The sequence below is a fragment of the Eschscholzia californica genome, unplaced genomic scaffold (genome assembly GCF_041429995.1).
Source record: "Eschscholzia californica isolate CP2 unplaced genomic scaffold, dmEscCali1.0.p SCAF_2, whole genome shotgun sequence".
In the NCBI taxonomy this organism is placed as follows: domain Eukaryota; kingdom Viridiplantae; phylum Streptophyta; class Magnoliopsida; order Ranunculales; family Papaveraceae; genus Eschscholzia; species Eschscholzia californica.
In genome coordinates, this window is record NW_028238309.1 from 25,562,808 (window position 1) to 25,575,565 (window position 12,758).

Genomic DNA, 12,758 nt, shown 5'->3' on the forward strand with positions numbered 1-12,758 from the left:
ACCATTAGACTTAATTCATAATGATATATGTGACTTAAAAATGGTTCAGACTAGGAGAGGTAAGAAATATTTCATTACCTTCATTGATGATAGTACAAGGTACTGTTATATATACTTATTAAGAAGTAAAGACGAGGCCGTAGAGGAATTCGAACTTTGTAAGAATGAAGTCGAGACTTAAATGCATAAGAAAGTTAAGACTTTGAGAAGGGACAGAGGAGGTGAATTTAGTCCTCCTTTATTGAATTTTGTGCCAAAAGTGGCATCATTCATGAAAGTACGACTCCTTACTCGCCACAACAAAATGGGGTAGCCGAGCGTAAAAATTGAATTCTAAAAGAAATGATGAACGCTCTGTTATTAAGCTCAGGATTACCCCAAAACTTGTGGGGGAAGCGATTCTTTCTGCCAGTTACATACTAAATAAGCTACCTCATAAAATGGAAAAAATACCATATGAGTTATTGAAAGGCATAAACCCATCTTTTAAATACATGAAAGTGCGGTTGTGCCTTGCTAAGGTTATGGTCCCATTACCTAAGAGAGTTATAATTAGACCCAAAACCATAGATTGTATTTTCATAAGACATGTCATAAATAACAATGCCTATAGATTTCTGGTGTATAAGTCTGAGATACTAGATATACATGTGAATACAATTTTGGAGTTCAGATACGCTGAATTTTTTGAAGATATTTTTTCTTACAAAACAAATTCAGAGGGCTATCCTCTCAAGAGAAAACATGACCAAATCAAAAAGGCAGACACACCTACAAGAAATGAATCTGAAATACAAAAAAAATCAAAGAGCCTCGAAAAAGTAAAAGGACAAGGGTTGCTAAAACCTTAGGTCCTGATTTTTTGACTTACTTGTTGGAAAATGAACCACAAACCTTCACTGAATCTATGAATAGTCCAGAAGCTCATTTTCGGAAATAATTCGTGAATGATGAAATTACATCTATCATGAATAACCACACGTGGGAGCTAGCAAACCTCCCACCGGGTTGCCAGCATTACGCTGCAAATGGATTTCTAAACGAAAACTGAAGATACATGATTTGGTAGACAAATATAAAGCGAGACTAGCCGCAAAAGGATTTCAACAACGAGCTGGATTATCATTCTAATGACGAGATTACATCAAGTCTGGTCGTTGGGATATTTTCCCTGACTATAAAATGGGTCATCATCCAACGACCGAGAATGGTCCCGCAGACCAACAGGCACTGTAACTGTTTTCCTCAAATAACTACAGTGATTATTCCTTCAATGATCACACAAAAACCGACTGAAAAAAATCACTTAGAAATAATAAGATATTTTTGAGAGAAAGCACTCAAGAGTCTAAGTATTTACTTAACGTTCGAACGATTTTTGAGCAGAAGTACCTCCGATAAGAAAGGTAAAGCCGTTGTATCCTGGGAGACACTTTGCCTACATTGTTGGTGCATAAAACATGGCGATTAATATCTTAAGAAAAAAATACCACTTGCCTCGGTTACAAGAATCTCACTAAAACATTTTTTTTGTTTTATTCTCTTAGCATTCTCTGGAATTTTTATTGATCATTTATTCCTTTTAAAGGAGTTTATTAACCTGCTCTGGTTCTATAAAACGGAAACTATATTGTTTATCTCTGTTTTTATAGAAAGAATTGTTAAGTCTATTTGTATGATTTTAGAAAGAATAAAATAGATTATTTCCCATCTGTATGCTAACGAAATACAGATCATTATTTGAATCATCAGATATGACCCTTATGTCTTCTTCACCTACATTTTTTAGTAATTTTTTTTTACTATATTCTTTTTAAAGTCACTCTCATCTCTATTCTTCTCCTATACTTCTTTACATATTCTTTTTCAAGATAAGAGGCCATCTTATTCTTTTTAACTGTGTATACTTATTATTTGTTTTGAGATTTCAGTCAAAACAACTCACAGTTAGTCGTAGCTTAGTTAGTCGAGAGTGTTGTTGTGACATATAATGATCATTGAGTTGAACGACATATAACTTTTTTAACAATTCATTTGTAAGACAATACTTGTAAGTAATTTCGTAGTGGTTCATAATGAAGTTTGGCAATTTATCGTTGGTTACAGTATCCCATTTTTTATTATTTAATACAGTATAATGTGTTACCCAAACAAAATTTTCTTATTTCGTCATTGACCACTGCCGCTTGTACATTTGTAATCCATGAACAGGATGAATAATTCTCACCATGTGATCATACAAGTAAAATAAATAAACATTTGGCACATCACTTTGCCGAAAATATAAAAAGCAATTAAGATTAAAAATTAAAAAGATCTTCCTTTAGTAAACTCATTTATATATATTGGAGCCAAGTTGGTCCACTTTACAAGCCCACACTTCCAACTGTATCCACTACCTGTTAATCTGTTATCGGATTCTTTAAGGCTCACTTTTCTTGTTAAAAAAGCAATTAAGATTAAAATCTAAGGCGGATTACAACAAATATTAGAAAAAAGAAATTCAGACCCAGTTTTTTTTTATTTCTAAATTTTTAGATCAAGAAAGAAGGAATGTTATTGACCAAAGAACTAGTTTACAGTAAAAAGTATGGATAGAAAATTATAACTGTTTTATTCATCTGAAAAATGTTTATGTCTGTCCAAGCTGCTGCTTTATTTGCTTTTCTTGTTGTAATCATTGATGAGTTTTGAGTCTTCCTCCAAAGGATTAGCAGCCTTTCTTTGGGTTCACAAAATGGTGTCTTCTTTAAAATTTATTAGGTCAAAGTATTTTATCTCGAATAACTAGGTCAGACTCTGGAACATATACGACGGCTAGCCCTAGCTAGGTACTTGGAAGCGCAAAGCAGATTATAAAACTGTGGCCCCGTCTTGCTTAGAAAGTCTAAGATTTTGTAAATTATTGTAGACCGTTCTTGTTTGTCAATAATAAATAAGGTCTTCTTAATAAATTGAATTCTCCTCGGAAAAAATACAGAAATTTGGCCAAAACTCCCTAAGAAATTATGACTTTGGTTAAAAAGGATTCATCAAAGTTTTTTAGGATTCACCTCCCTGATAGCAATTATGTAATTTTCAATTTCAGTAAAAAGACCAACCTATACCTAGTCTAAGAAAATACCTTGCAAACACCTTGCAAAGCCTTGCAAACACCTTGGATAGCCTTGCAAACAAATTGCAGAGCCTTGCGAACACCTTGCAGAGCCTTGCAAAAACTTTGCAGAGCCTTGCGAACACCTTGCATGACTTTTGCAAATACCTTGCACAACCTTGCGAACACCTTGCAGAGCCTTGCAAAGTTTTGCAAATACCTTGCAGAGCCTTGCAAACACTTTGCAGAGTCTTGCAAACACCTTGCAGAGCCTTGCAAAGTTTTGCAAATACCTTGCAGAGCCTTGCAAACACTTTGCAGAGTCTTGCAAACACCTTGCAATGCCTTGCAAATGGTTTGCAAATTAGTTTTTACATGATTTAACATGAAATTTGTTACAAATTATTATATATTGTCTAATAGAATGTTGTATCGAAAAACTAGTTAAAACCCCTACAAATTCATAATAGTCATTTTATAAGCTCTAGCACCATCATTTTACATTTCTTCGAAAAACTTCCAAAGCTTTCATGAAATTCTCAATTTGAACATAAATACCAATCATGATTGTCCAAGAAAAAATATTTCTCACAGGCATTTCTTCTAACAACTTTATAGCCATTTCGACCAACCTAAGTCTTGTATAACCAACTAACGTTGCATTCCAAGTAACAACATCTCTTTCAAGCATTTTATCAAACACATTGCTTGCATCAACTATACTTTCACAACTTCCATATAAATCCAACAAATAAGTTCGAACATAAACATTAAAACTAACAAATTGTCATCCATCATTCATAACTCAATGAAAATAAAGCAATGAAGAAGTTAGAGTATACCTTGAAACACTATCAAATTCTCCTTCCATTGAAAGTATATAAAACTTTCTCTCTTTAGAATTTAGAACCATATACTAAATCAAACCCCTTACAAGCCTCTTCAAACAACAAGCAAATTGATTATATCACCAAAATCTAAAAACATCAACCTATCTTATAGCCAAAATCGATTCAAACCCTAGAAATTCTAATCGGCGTCGACAATCCAACTCGGTTCGTTCATGAGAAAAACTCAAGTTCCTGATTTATTAGTTAGATTATTACTACGTATTTCTAATTGAATGAAAGGTATTTTTGACTCTTAAAAAGTTGGTGCTTTTAAAAATGTCGTTCAAGCCTATTTTTATATCTTACTTGGGGCCTAGTTAGTTAAAAAGATGGGTTGTCTTTTTAATAAAAAAATACAAGAAATTGGGTTCCTGAAGAAAAATATCAAAACAAATCTTAGTAGAGGATGGTACGAATATAGTGAATAGGAGCTTTTGACATAAAATATCAAAACAAATCTTTAAGGTAGGATTTTATAGCTGCCTTTCTCCTTGACAAAAAAATAAATAACTATGGCCATTTTTTAATTCCCAAAGAAAAAACATAATCTGTAGTATAAACAAGCACATGTGTATATACACAAATATATGGTAGTATATATCAATTTGGTACTATTAGTAAGCAGTGGCAAAAGAGGGAAAAAGACTATTAAAATGGGACACACTAAACAGAAAGATGAAAACAAATTCAGCCATGGAAACCAGTTTTAGAAACAACTTCATTAACCAGAGATGGAGATTAGGTACTTTTACAACTTTACTTGGTTTCTTCATTCTTCTATCATTTCTCACCTTCTTGTACCAAACCCCAAATCTATCCCCTCTTGAGATCATAAAATCAACACCAAGAAGAACAAAATCAACAGCCACACCACCAACACCACTACCACTACCACCGCCACCACCACCAACACCAGCACCATCACCAACACCAACACCAACACCAACACCACTAGTGGTTGCACCAGGGACAACAATTACGAGGTTGGAAGAACTTACTAATACTAGTAAAGACACCAATATTGAGCCTCAAGATGAGTCAAACACGACAGTCCCTTCCTTTCATGATGAAACATACGAGGAGTCAAGTACAAAGGAGTCAATAAAAACATGTGATATTTTTAATGGTAAATGGGTTTACGATCCCAAAGGAAGCCCATTATATAAAAATCATCAATGTCCATTCCTAAGTGAGCAAGTTAGCTGCCAAAACAATGGAAGACCTGAAAATGAATATGAAAAATGGAGGTGGGAAGCTAAGGATTGTCAAATTCCTAGGTAAGTAAGACTACAAATGAACAAGATCTATATATATATATATACATATATATTATATATAAGAAATCCATTGAACTATTTTTGGGTTATTATCAGGTGGAGTGGGAAGGAGATGTTAGAGAAATTGAGAGGGAAAAGAGTGATAGTAGTTGGAGATTCAATCAATAGGAATCAATGGGAATCTTTCGCTTGTCTTCTTTATTCTTCTGTTTCTCCTAGACGGGCATTCGTTGATTCTCGGAATGGTCTTCATATGATTTTCAAAGCCAAGGTAAACTTTATTACTGCTCTTCTTGGTATTTGGGAAACTTCGCTCAACTTTTACTCTCCACTTACGCATTTTTTTAGGCTATTACATCATTTTTATCTCATCAAGAACGCGTGAAATTTAAATTCTTTTCATTTGGTTGTTGTTGTTGTTGTTAACAGGACTACAATTGTACCGTGGAGTTCTTCTGGAGTCCTTTCTTAGTTGAATTAGACAAAAATAATAGGGTTCTCAAGATCGATAAACTTTCGCCCACCGCAAATCAATGGCGAGGTGCTGACATAATGGTTTTCAACACTGGGCATTGGTGGACACACATGGGGAAGTCCCAAGTGTAATTCCTTTATTCTCTTACTATAGAAAAAAATTTTGGTACTACAATAAAATTACAAAATTTAATCTATTTATGAGTGTGTATTAGGAATAAATGCCAAGTGTACAAAGAACTTTTGACAAAATCGTTGATGAGACGCACGGGTAAAAGGGCGGTCCAGATCAAAGTCAAACTTTAACAAAACTTTGTCTTTTAGTGAAAATGAGTCATTTAGTTAAGGATTTTGCCAAAGGTTTTGTCATTGCAGCATTCGTGTCATTTTATATACAAAATGGTAATATTCCTGAAAAGATGTCCAGTTTGTGGAGGTAAAAGTTCAACAAATACATCATTATATGAACAATGCAGGTGGGATTCACTTGAGCAGAAAGGAAAACTGGTGAAGGATATGGATCTGGAAACTGCATTCGAGATAGCCATGAAAACTTGGGCTACTTGGATCGATCTTAACATTGATTCAACCAAAACAACAGTCTTTTTTAGGACTATCTCTGCTACACATAAAGGGTATGTGATAGAACGCAAAATTCTCGCTTTTTAATTAGTTTTCCTTGGATTTTTCAGAGCACCCTTGACTTTACAATGATTTTTCTTTCAACCCGAGGCATATTAATTACAGAAATTCGGAGTTCCGTTACAACGGTAAAAATGTGCTATAGAATTGAAAAATACTAACCCTACTACGTTTGTACGTAGAAAATTTATCCACGCGTTTTGCCTTCTTTGAGCCAGGTCATCTATACATGTCTTAGTGTTGGGGGATAGAGCACTTAACACCTTTGGACGGCGATGTTTGGACTTAGTTCTGTATCATATTAAGTTTTGCGATAGTTCAAATAGCATGTTTAATTTGTAGAAATATAATTCTAAACCATTTAACAAATAATAGTGAAGTCTTAAGTCCACTTTGGCTGGTGGTGGCGTATGTAACTCTCCATTTGAGATACTGGTGCTCGAATGTTATTATTTCCCAAAAAAAAAAAAAGCGAATAGAGAGATCTAAAGTTTGATTTCTTGATCATGCGAGTTGTGTTCTTACATATAGAGCTATTATGGCAAAACAAAGTTGTTGTAACAGTCCCAACTCTCTTTAAATGCAGAAACCAAAGGTGTTTCAATGAAACACAACCGTTCAAAGATGATTCCTACGTGACACTATTTCCAAGATCTATAGTCGAAACAGTGGTAAAGACGGTAACAGAAATGAGAACACCAACCAAACTTTTGAACATAACAAAACTATCTGAGTATCGGAAAGACGCACACCCATCAATTTACACAAGCAAGACAGTGAAGCTATTGACAACGGAAGAAAAACAAAATCCAGAATTACATGGAGATTGTAATCACTGGTGTTTGCCTGGACTTCCTGATACTTGGAACTCACTATTGTTAACTTCTGTCTTCTTCGACTAATTTCCAGGCCCGGTCGGAGCTCAGTTCTTAATTTGATATCATTTATTGGTGATACCCTGCCCGACTGGTTTTCTCTTACTTGTTCATATAGATTCATTAAGGTCCACTTGTAGATAATCCAGAAGAATATCTTGGAATAAGTTCTTTATTTACAAGTGTATCATTGGAGTTACAACAAGGTTTCTTTTAAACACTTAAACGAACCCCAAATAGGCGTACTAAAGCAAGCTAGCTTCACCCCCAGATAGAAAGAAAAATTTCACTCAATGAATAAATTGGGTCACACTATCTTCAATGTCCGATAATCCCGCTCCCTCCAATTCACTACCAAAGAGCGAAAGCAACACCAGATAGTGATAGCCATGTAAAGAGTTCTATTTTCCAACTCTGGAGACGCGCAAGAACTGAGATATGGTTGCTAGAAATAAAAAGGACTTTTTTTTTTTTTGATGAAAAGTACTAGCATTAAAAAAGAGTCTATTACAACTTACTAGAAATCCGAAAATAAATCAAGGACATCTTGCCATATTTTCTTTTGGCCATGGGTACGTCCCCATTTAGCTAAAGCATCAGCATAAGTGTTACAATTGCGAGATATGTGTGAGAATATAATGCTTGTAAAGCTATCTTTGATGTCGTTTATCTGATGAATGATACTCTGAGTTTGCCAATGCAGATTTCCTCCCTTACCATTAAGCGCTGAGATAATGGCTTGATTGTCGCTCTCTATGTGCACATACTGAATTTGGAGTTGCGATGCCTCTTTTAGACTGGATAATATTGCTAAGCTTTCGCATTCTTCCGCATGTTGTCCTCGAACTGTGTCTGCTACCGCTATTATGTAATTAGCCTCTGCATCACGGATGATGTAACCAATTCCCGCTGGTTCTTTAATATTAATAAAAGAAGCATTCACATTGACCTTCATATATGGTGTCGATGGAGGTCTCCATGTTTGTGTAATGGTTTTTTCCTTACTTTTCTTGTTCGTCCTGGATTCAGTTTTGAGAGGTGTCGTGGAGGTGTTCATAATCCTCTCTATAACCTGTATAGGGTTTTGTTTATTCGTAGTAAAGCAGTTTTCGCATCTGGCTTTCCAAAGAAACCATAAGATTTTAGCATTGAGGTTGATATTATTCTCATCTAGCGATTTCCAAAGTTGAATCCACTGGGTGGTAGTAATGATCGTATCCGTTCTAATATTAAAATGGAACCATATTGCTTTCGCGAAGGAGCAGTGCCGCATAACATGGTCAAGAGTCTCCTCTTCAAGTCCTTTTTATTTTTATTTTTTTTATTGGAAAATAAAAAGGACTTGAATTTCCGAATGATGAAGAAAAATTAATTTCCACAGACAAAGAAGAAAGGGAATTTAACTGAATGGAATTTAATTACGGGGGATGAGATTTAAGTCCAAAATTGCATGATCAACGAGTCTAGAGACCAAAGATAATCTGAAATAGAAAATAAATCCACTCAAAGTAAATTACATGTCTATCCTCTTATTCTCTTTTACTGCCTAACCTGTCCTAAGTTAAAAAAAAACAACCCAAAATAAAAGATACCATAATATATAGATTCATTACATTTATTTCTTTAAAAACAAACTTTCTTTCCCCGAAAAAATTTGCCTTTTTCGTTTAGCATAACAAAAAAAAGTAGCGTTTTCTGTTTCAAAAAAATAACCACAAAAAAAAATTGTCTTTTCCTCAAATATCAAACCAAAGAGAGAGAGGGAAACTCTTATCTTAAACACGCCCAAAATAAACCTAACAGAGAGAGAGAGCATTAAGTAGGAGAGAGGAAGAATCCATTGTTGGTTTCGTTCATCATCATCAACAGTAAAGAGTAAGTTATTTTGGTTTTCATCATTTTTGTTGTTCCTTCAACTTGTTTATGATTTAGATTGATTTCTACAACACAAAACGAATTAGGTTTTGATTTTTACAACTTTAACTATGATTTATTTTTCTGAAATTGATTAGTTAATAAGAAATTTCTAGGGTTTAGTTGTTTCGAAGTGGTTTAATGGAAGTTATTTTCAAAACCCTAAATCAGTTCAAAGTGAAGAGTATGTTTCTTTTTTGCATGCAACAAAAAATTTGTATTGTTACCTTGTCTCTGTTGTTGTGTAATTTCTTTGAATAAATGGTTTCTGCTTAAATTTTTTATTTTAGACCGACAATTTAGGGTTCTATCTAAGGGTTCTATCTAATTTAGGATTTTGTATTGTAGACTTTCAAGCATAGTGTTAGATCCAGAATATAGTTACTTTCAATAAAACTTAATATTTTGTCTAGCATTATTAAGTTTCTTATAAAACTTTATCAATGGTTACTTGTCAAACCTGATTTTTTGACAACCATAGAACATTACATGGTGCAATATGGGAAAAAAATGAGAGAATAAATTGGATTGTAAAAACAATGTCATTTTTTTGTCTAGCATTTTTGAAGTTTATCATAGAACCTTGAAATGGTTACTGTTCAAAACTGGTTTCATAAGAAAAATGACTTGTTTGACTAGCCTTTTTTAGTTTCTTATAGAAACGTATAAATGGTTACAATCCAAAGATGTTGAATTGGTTTGTTGTTTGAACTTTGACAGACCTGATTGTAGGTTGTATGTGATTTTGCACATGGAAGAACTTTATATCGAATCGAACTATAAATATTTTCCTAACGAGATGCCAAAAGATGATTGAACAAAACTAGCGCAAAGGAAGAGGGGTGAACTAACTTTGTCGTTGCTGAATGAATCGAAGGATATATGGAGAAAAAATGTTTAAGTACTTTAACTTGTATTTTGTAACGGACTATGTGATAAAACGTAGCAAACATGTTTATATTTTAAGTTTGAATAACATCCTGAGCAGTTATGGGATTATTTATCAATGTTCTATAATACCACAATTATATTATATTTTAGATGTCGTTCAACAGGTTCATAGATACGATAAAGATGTTACTCAAATTTCTTGGACACTACTGAAACTATACAATTATAATACGTGGTAGGGCAAAGGCATGATGAACTCAAACACTTAATGTTGAATCCACTGATAACATATATAACTAAGGAAATAAATAATTCGTACAAAAATATATCAAAAATATGGACATTTTGATTAAAACATAACAAAGGCTAAAACCAACCTGCTTTGATTGTATTGAAAATTGCTAAATTGCATCAAACAAATTTTTCTAGCATGGTCCAATGGGTATAAAGATACCAGTAAGATGTTGACAAAATTTCTCCAACACTACCAGCATTTTTCAGTTTTTCGACATTTTGTAACTTACTCTAGCCAAATACATATGAATATAACTACGATAATATCGTAACCATTGATAAAATTTAATAGGAAATAAGAAAATCCTCTTGTTTAAATACGATAATTTGGTAACATTGATCAAATTCTCTAAACATATAAAAGACATAAGTAGAATATTTATGTTTCTAACAGAATAAGTAAATTTGCATAATCAAAATTTAAGTTAGTTATTATATAGCTGCCGTGCATGAGGCACTATTGTGATAAGCCGGTTTTTTACACCGACCGCAAACCCTCATTTTTTTGGGTATGTTTCCTGAGCTCTCTCTTCTTACTGTCCTTGGTCTTTCCGGTTTTCTCTTTGTTGACGAAGGTAGTGTTCTTGTTTCATCGATGTACTCCATTGACTCATCATAATTTGGTATTGGGTAGACATAACATTGATAAGTGTTGACGAATGCTTGTTTGGTGAAAATGATCAAAAAAAACTTGTCGTATCACCATCATGATTCTTGATGCAAAACATGGCATGTTGATAAGGGATACCATCTATCGACCACCTACCGCAACTACATGTGAGATCAATGAGATTGACAGAGTAGAATACGAATGTAGAAAATGCTAGTAGATGTCACTAAAATCGATAAAATGCTAGTTGAATACGGAAAATGTAACAAAAACAATTTTACCTTATACATTTTAATTACTAAAAAGTATTTGTTAACCTACTGTAACAAATTCATTCAACAGATACTGATAGAACGTAGAATATGCTAGTAGAATCAATAGGATGCTAGAAAAATAGTATTTGTATTTTAACCTACTGCAATAAATACATTCAACAGATGCTAATGGAATGTAAAAAATGTTATTAGAATCAATAAGATGCTAACAAAATAGTATTTGCTTTTTAACCTATTGTAACAAATTCATAACAGATGCTAATAGAATGTAGAAAATGCTAGTAGAATACCGAAAATGTAGCAAACACAATTTCACTTTATAAAACTTTTTTATGAAAAAAATATTGAATTAATAAAGATTTCAACATTCACTTTTTACCAAAAAGTGATAAAAAATGTTACATATAAGTTTTTTGTTAGAATAAATAATTTTTTTAAGAAGATTGTAGTAATAGAGATTTATAGATTCTGACGATCAATTTAAGTTGGACATACCTCACAAAAGAATTTGTAGATGTCTAATTAGATCGAGGTAGAGATAAAACGCAAATCACAACTTCATACTTTCTTGAAGTTCAAAGAACAAAGAGTTACAGAGAGAGAAATTCGTTTTTGGGATTGAGCATCTCGTTTTAGGTAAATATCCATTGATTTGGTAGGTTACTTTAATCAAATACAACGGATTTAGAAATAATATACTTTCTTGAATTCAAAGAATACAGAGTTACATAGATAGAAACTCGTTTTTTTTAGAGTGCAACTCATTTTTGTTAAATATCCACTGATTTGGTTAAATATTTATGGAGTTTATGGAAATAAAGATTGATATTAAATATCCAACATAAATATTCTTTCACAAAATATATGGAAAGAGTTATTAACTTAACCAGTATAAACCTTTGGTTTACCAATGGTTAAAAAATATTTATGAAAGGGCAAAAATGAGAGATAATTAAAGGATTGATTCATGGGGCCCACCAAATAGTTAATTTTTGGACTTATTTTACATTTTCGGTTTATTTTGGTTTTATTTTATTTATTAATTTAGGAGTGGATATATGGCTCATTACCCCCCCCCCCCCCCCTATTTTTGGACCTTAAACTCAAAAATCCATTTAATTACTTGACTTGATTTGACGAAAAATAAACTACAAAGACTGGTCTATTTATAGATCAAAATTTAACCCACTAACTATAACCATTACTAACATGATCTCGGTAAGTTATCCATTAACTCTACTAACCTATCCATCAACCCCACTAACTTATCCATTAACACCATTAACTTACCACTAAGATGACCCACTCAGGGGCGGCCCAGGCCCAAAGCAGCCAAAGCGGCTGCTTTGGGCCTCACCTTGGAGAAGGCCCCAAAATTTACGGTAATTAAAGGAGGGTGCCTTGGAAAAAAAACAAATACACATTAACTTACAAGGGCCCTAAAATCTCTTCCCACCGTACCTTGGAAGCAGGTGTGATTAATATGACCATTAAATCGTGGGGCCCACAGTAAAAAACTATA

General features: G+C 33.3%; 2 protein-coding genes across 2 annotated transcripts; one reads left to right on the forward strand and one right to left on the reverse strand.

Annotated features, from left to right (window-relative positions):
* The first annotated feature begins 4,645 nt into the window (after positions 1-4,645).
* LOC147557120 (protein trichome birefringence-like 3) lies at positions 4,646-7,279 on the forward strand. The gene is made up of 5 exons (XM_086658756.1): positions 4,646-5,261; positions 5,358-5,532; positions 5,691-5,863; positions 6,212-6,370; positions 6,964-7,279. The coding sequence occupies exons 1-5, from the start codon at positions 4,660-4,662 to the stop codon at positions 7,277-7,279; spliced, it is 1,425 nt and encodes a 474-aa protein (XP_086514882.1). The 5' UTR covers positions 4,646-4,659.
* A 490-nt stretch (positions 7,280-7,769) lies between these two features.
* Positions 7,770-8,207, reverse strand: LOC147557121 (uncharacterized). Its single transcript, XM_086658757.1, has one exon. The coding sequence runs from the start codon at positions 8,205-8,207 to the stop codon at positions 7,770-7,772; it is 438 nt and encodes a 145-aa protein (XP_086514883.1).
* Positions 8,208-12,758: the final 4,551 nt, after the last annotated feature.

Coding starts and splice junctions, on each gene's coding strand:
- LOC147557120 (XM_086658756.1), top strand. CDS start 4,660: ATGAAAACAAATTCAGCCATGGAAACCAGTTTTAGAAACAACTTCATT. Junction 5,533..5,690: donor ATATGATTTTCAAAGCCAAG/GTAAACTTTATT, acceptor TGTTGTTAACAG/GACTACAATTGTACCGTGGA. Junction 6,371..6,963: donor ATCTCTGCTACACATAAAGG/GTATGTGATAGA, acceptor CTTTAAATGCAG/AAACCAAAGGTGTTTCAATG.
- LOC147557121 (XM_086658757.1), bottom strand. CDS start 8,207: ATGAAGGTCAATGTGAATGCTTCTTTTATTAATATTAAAGAACCAGCG.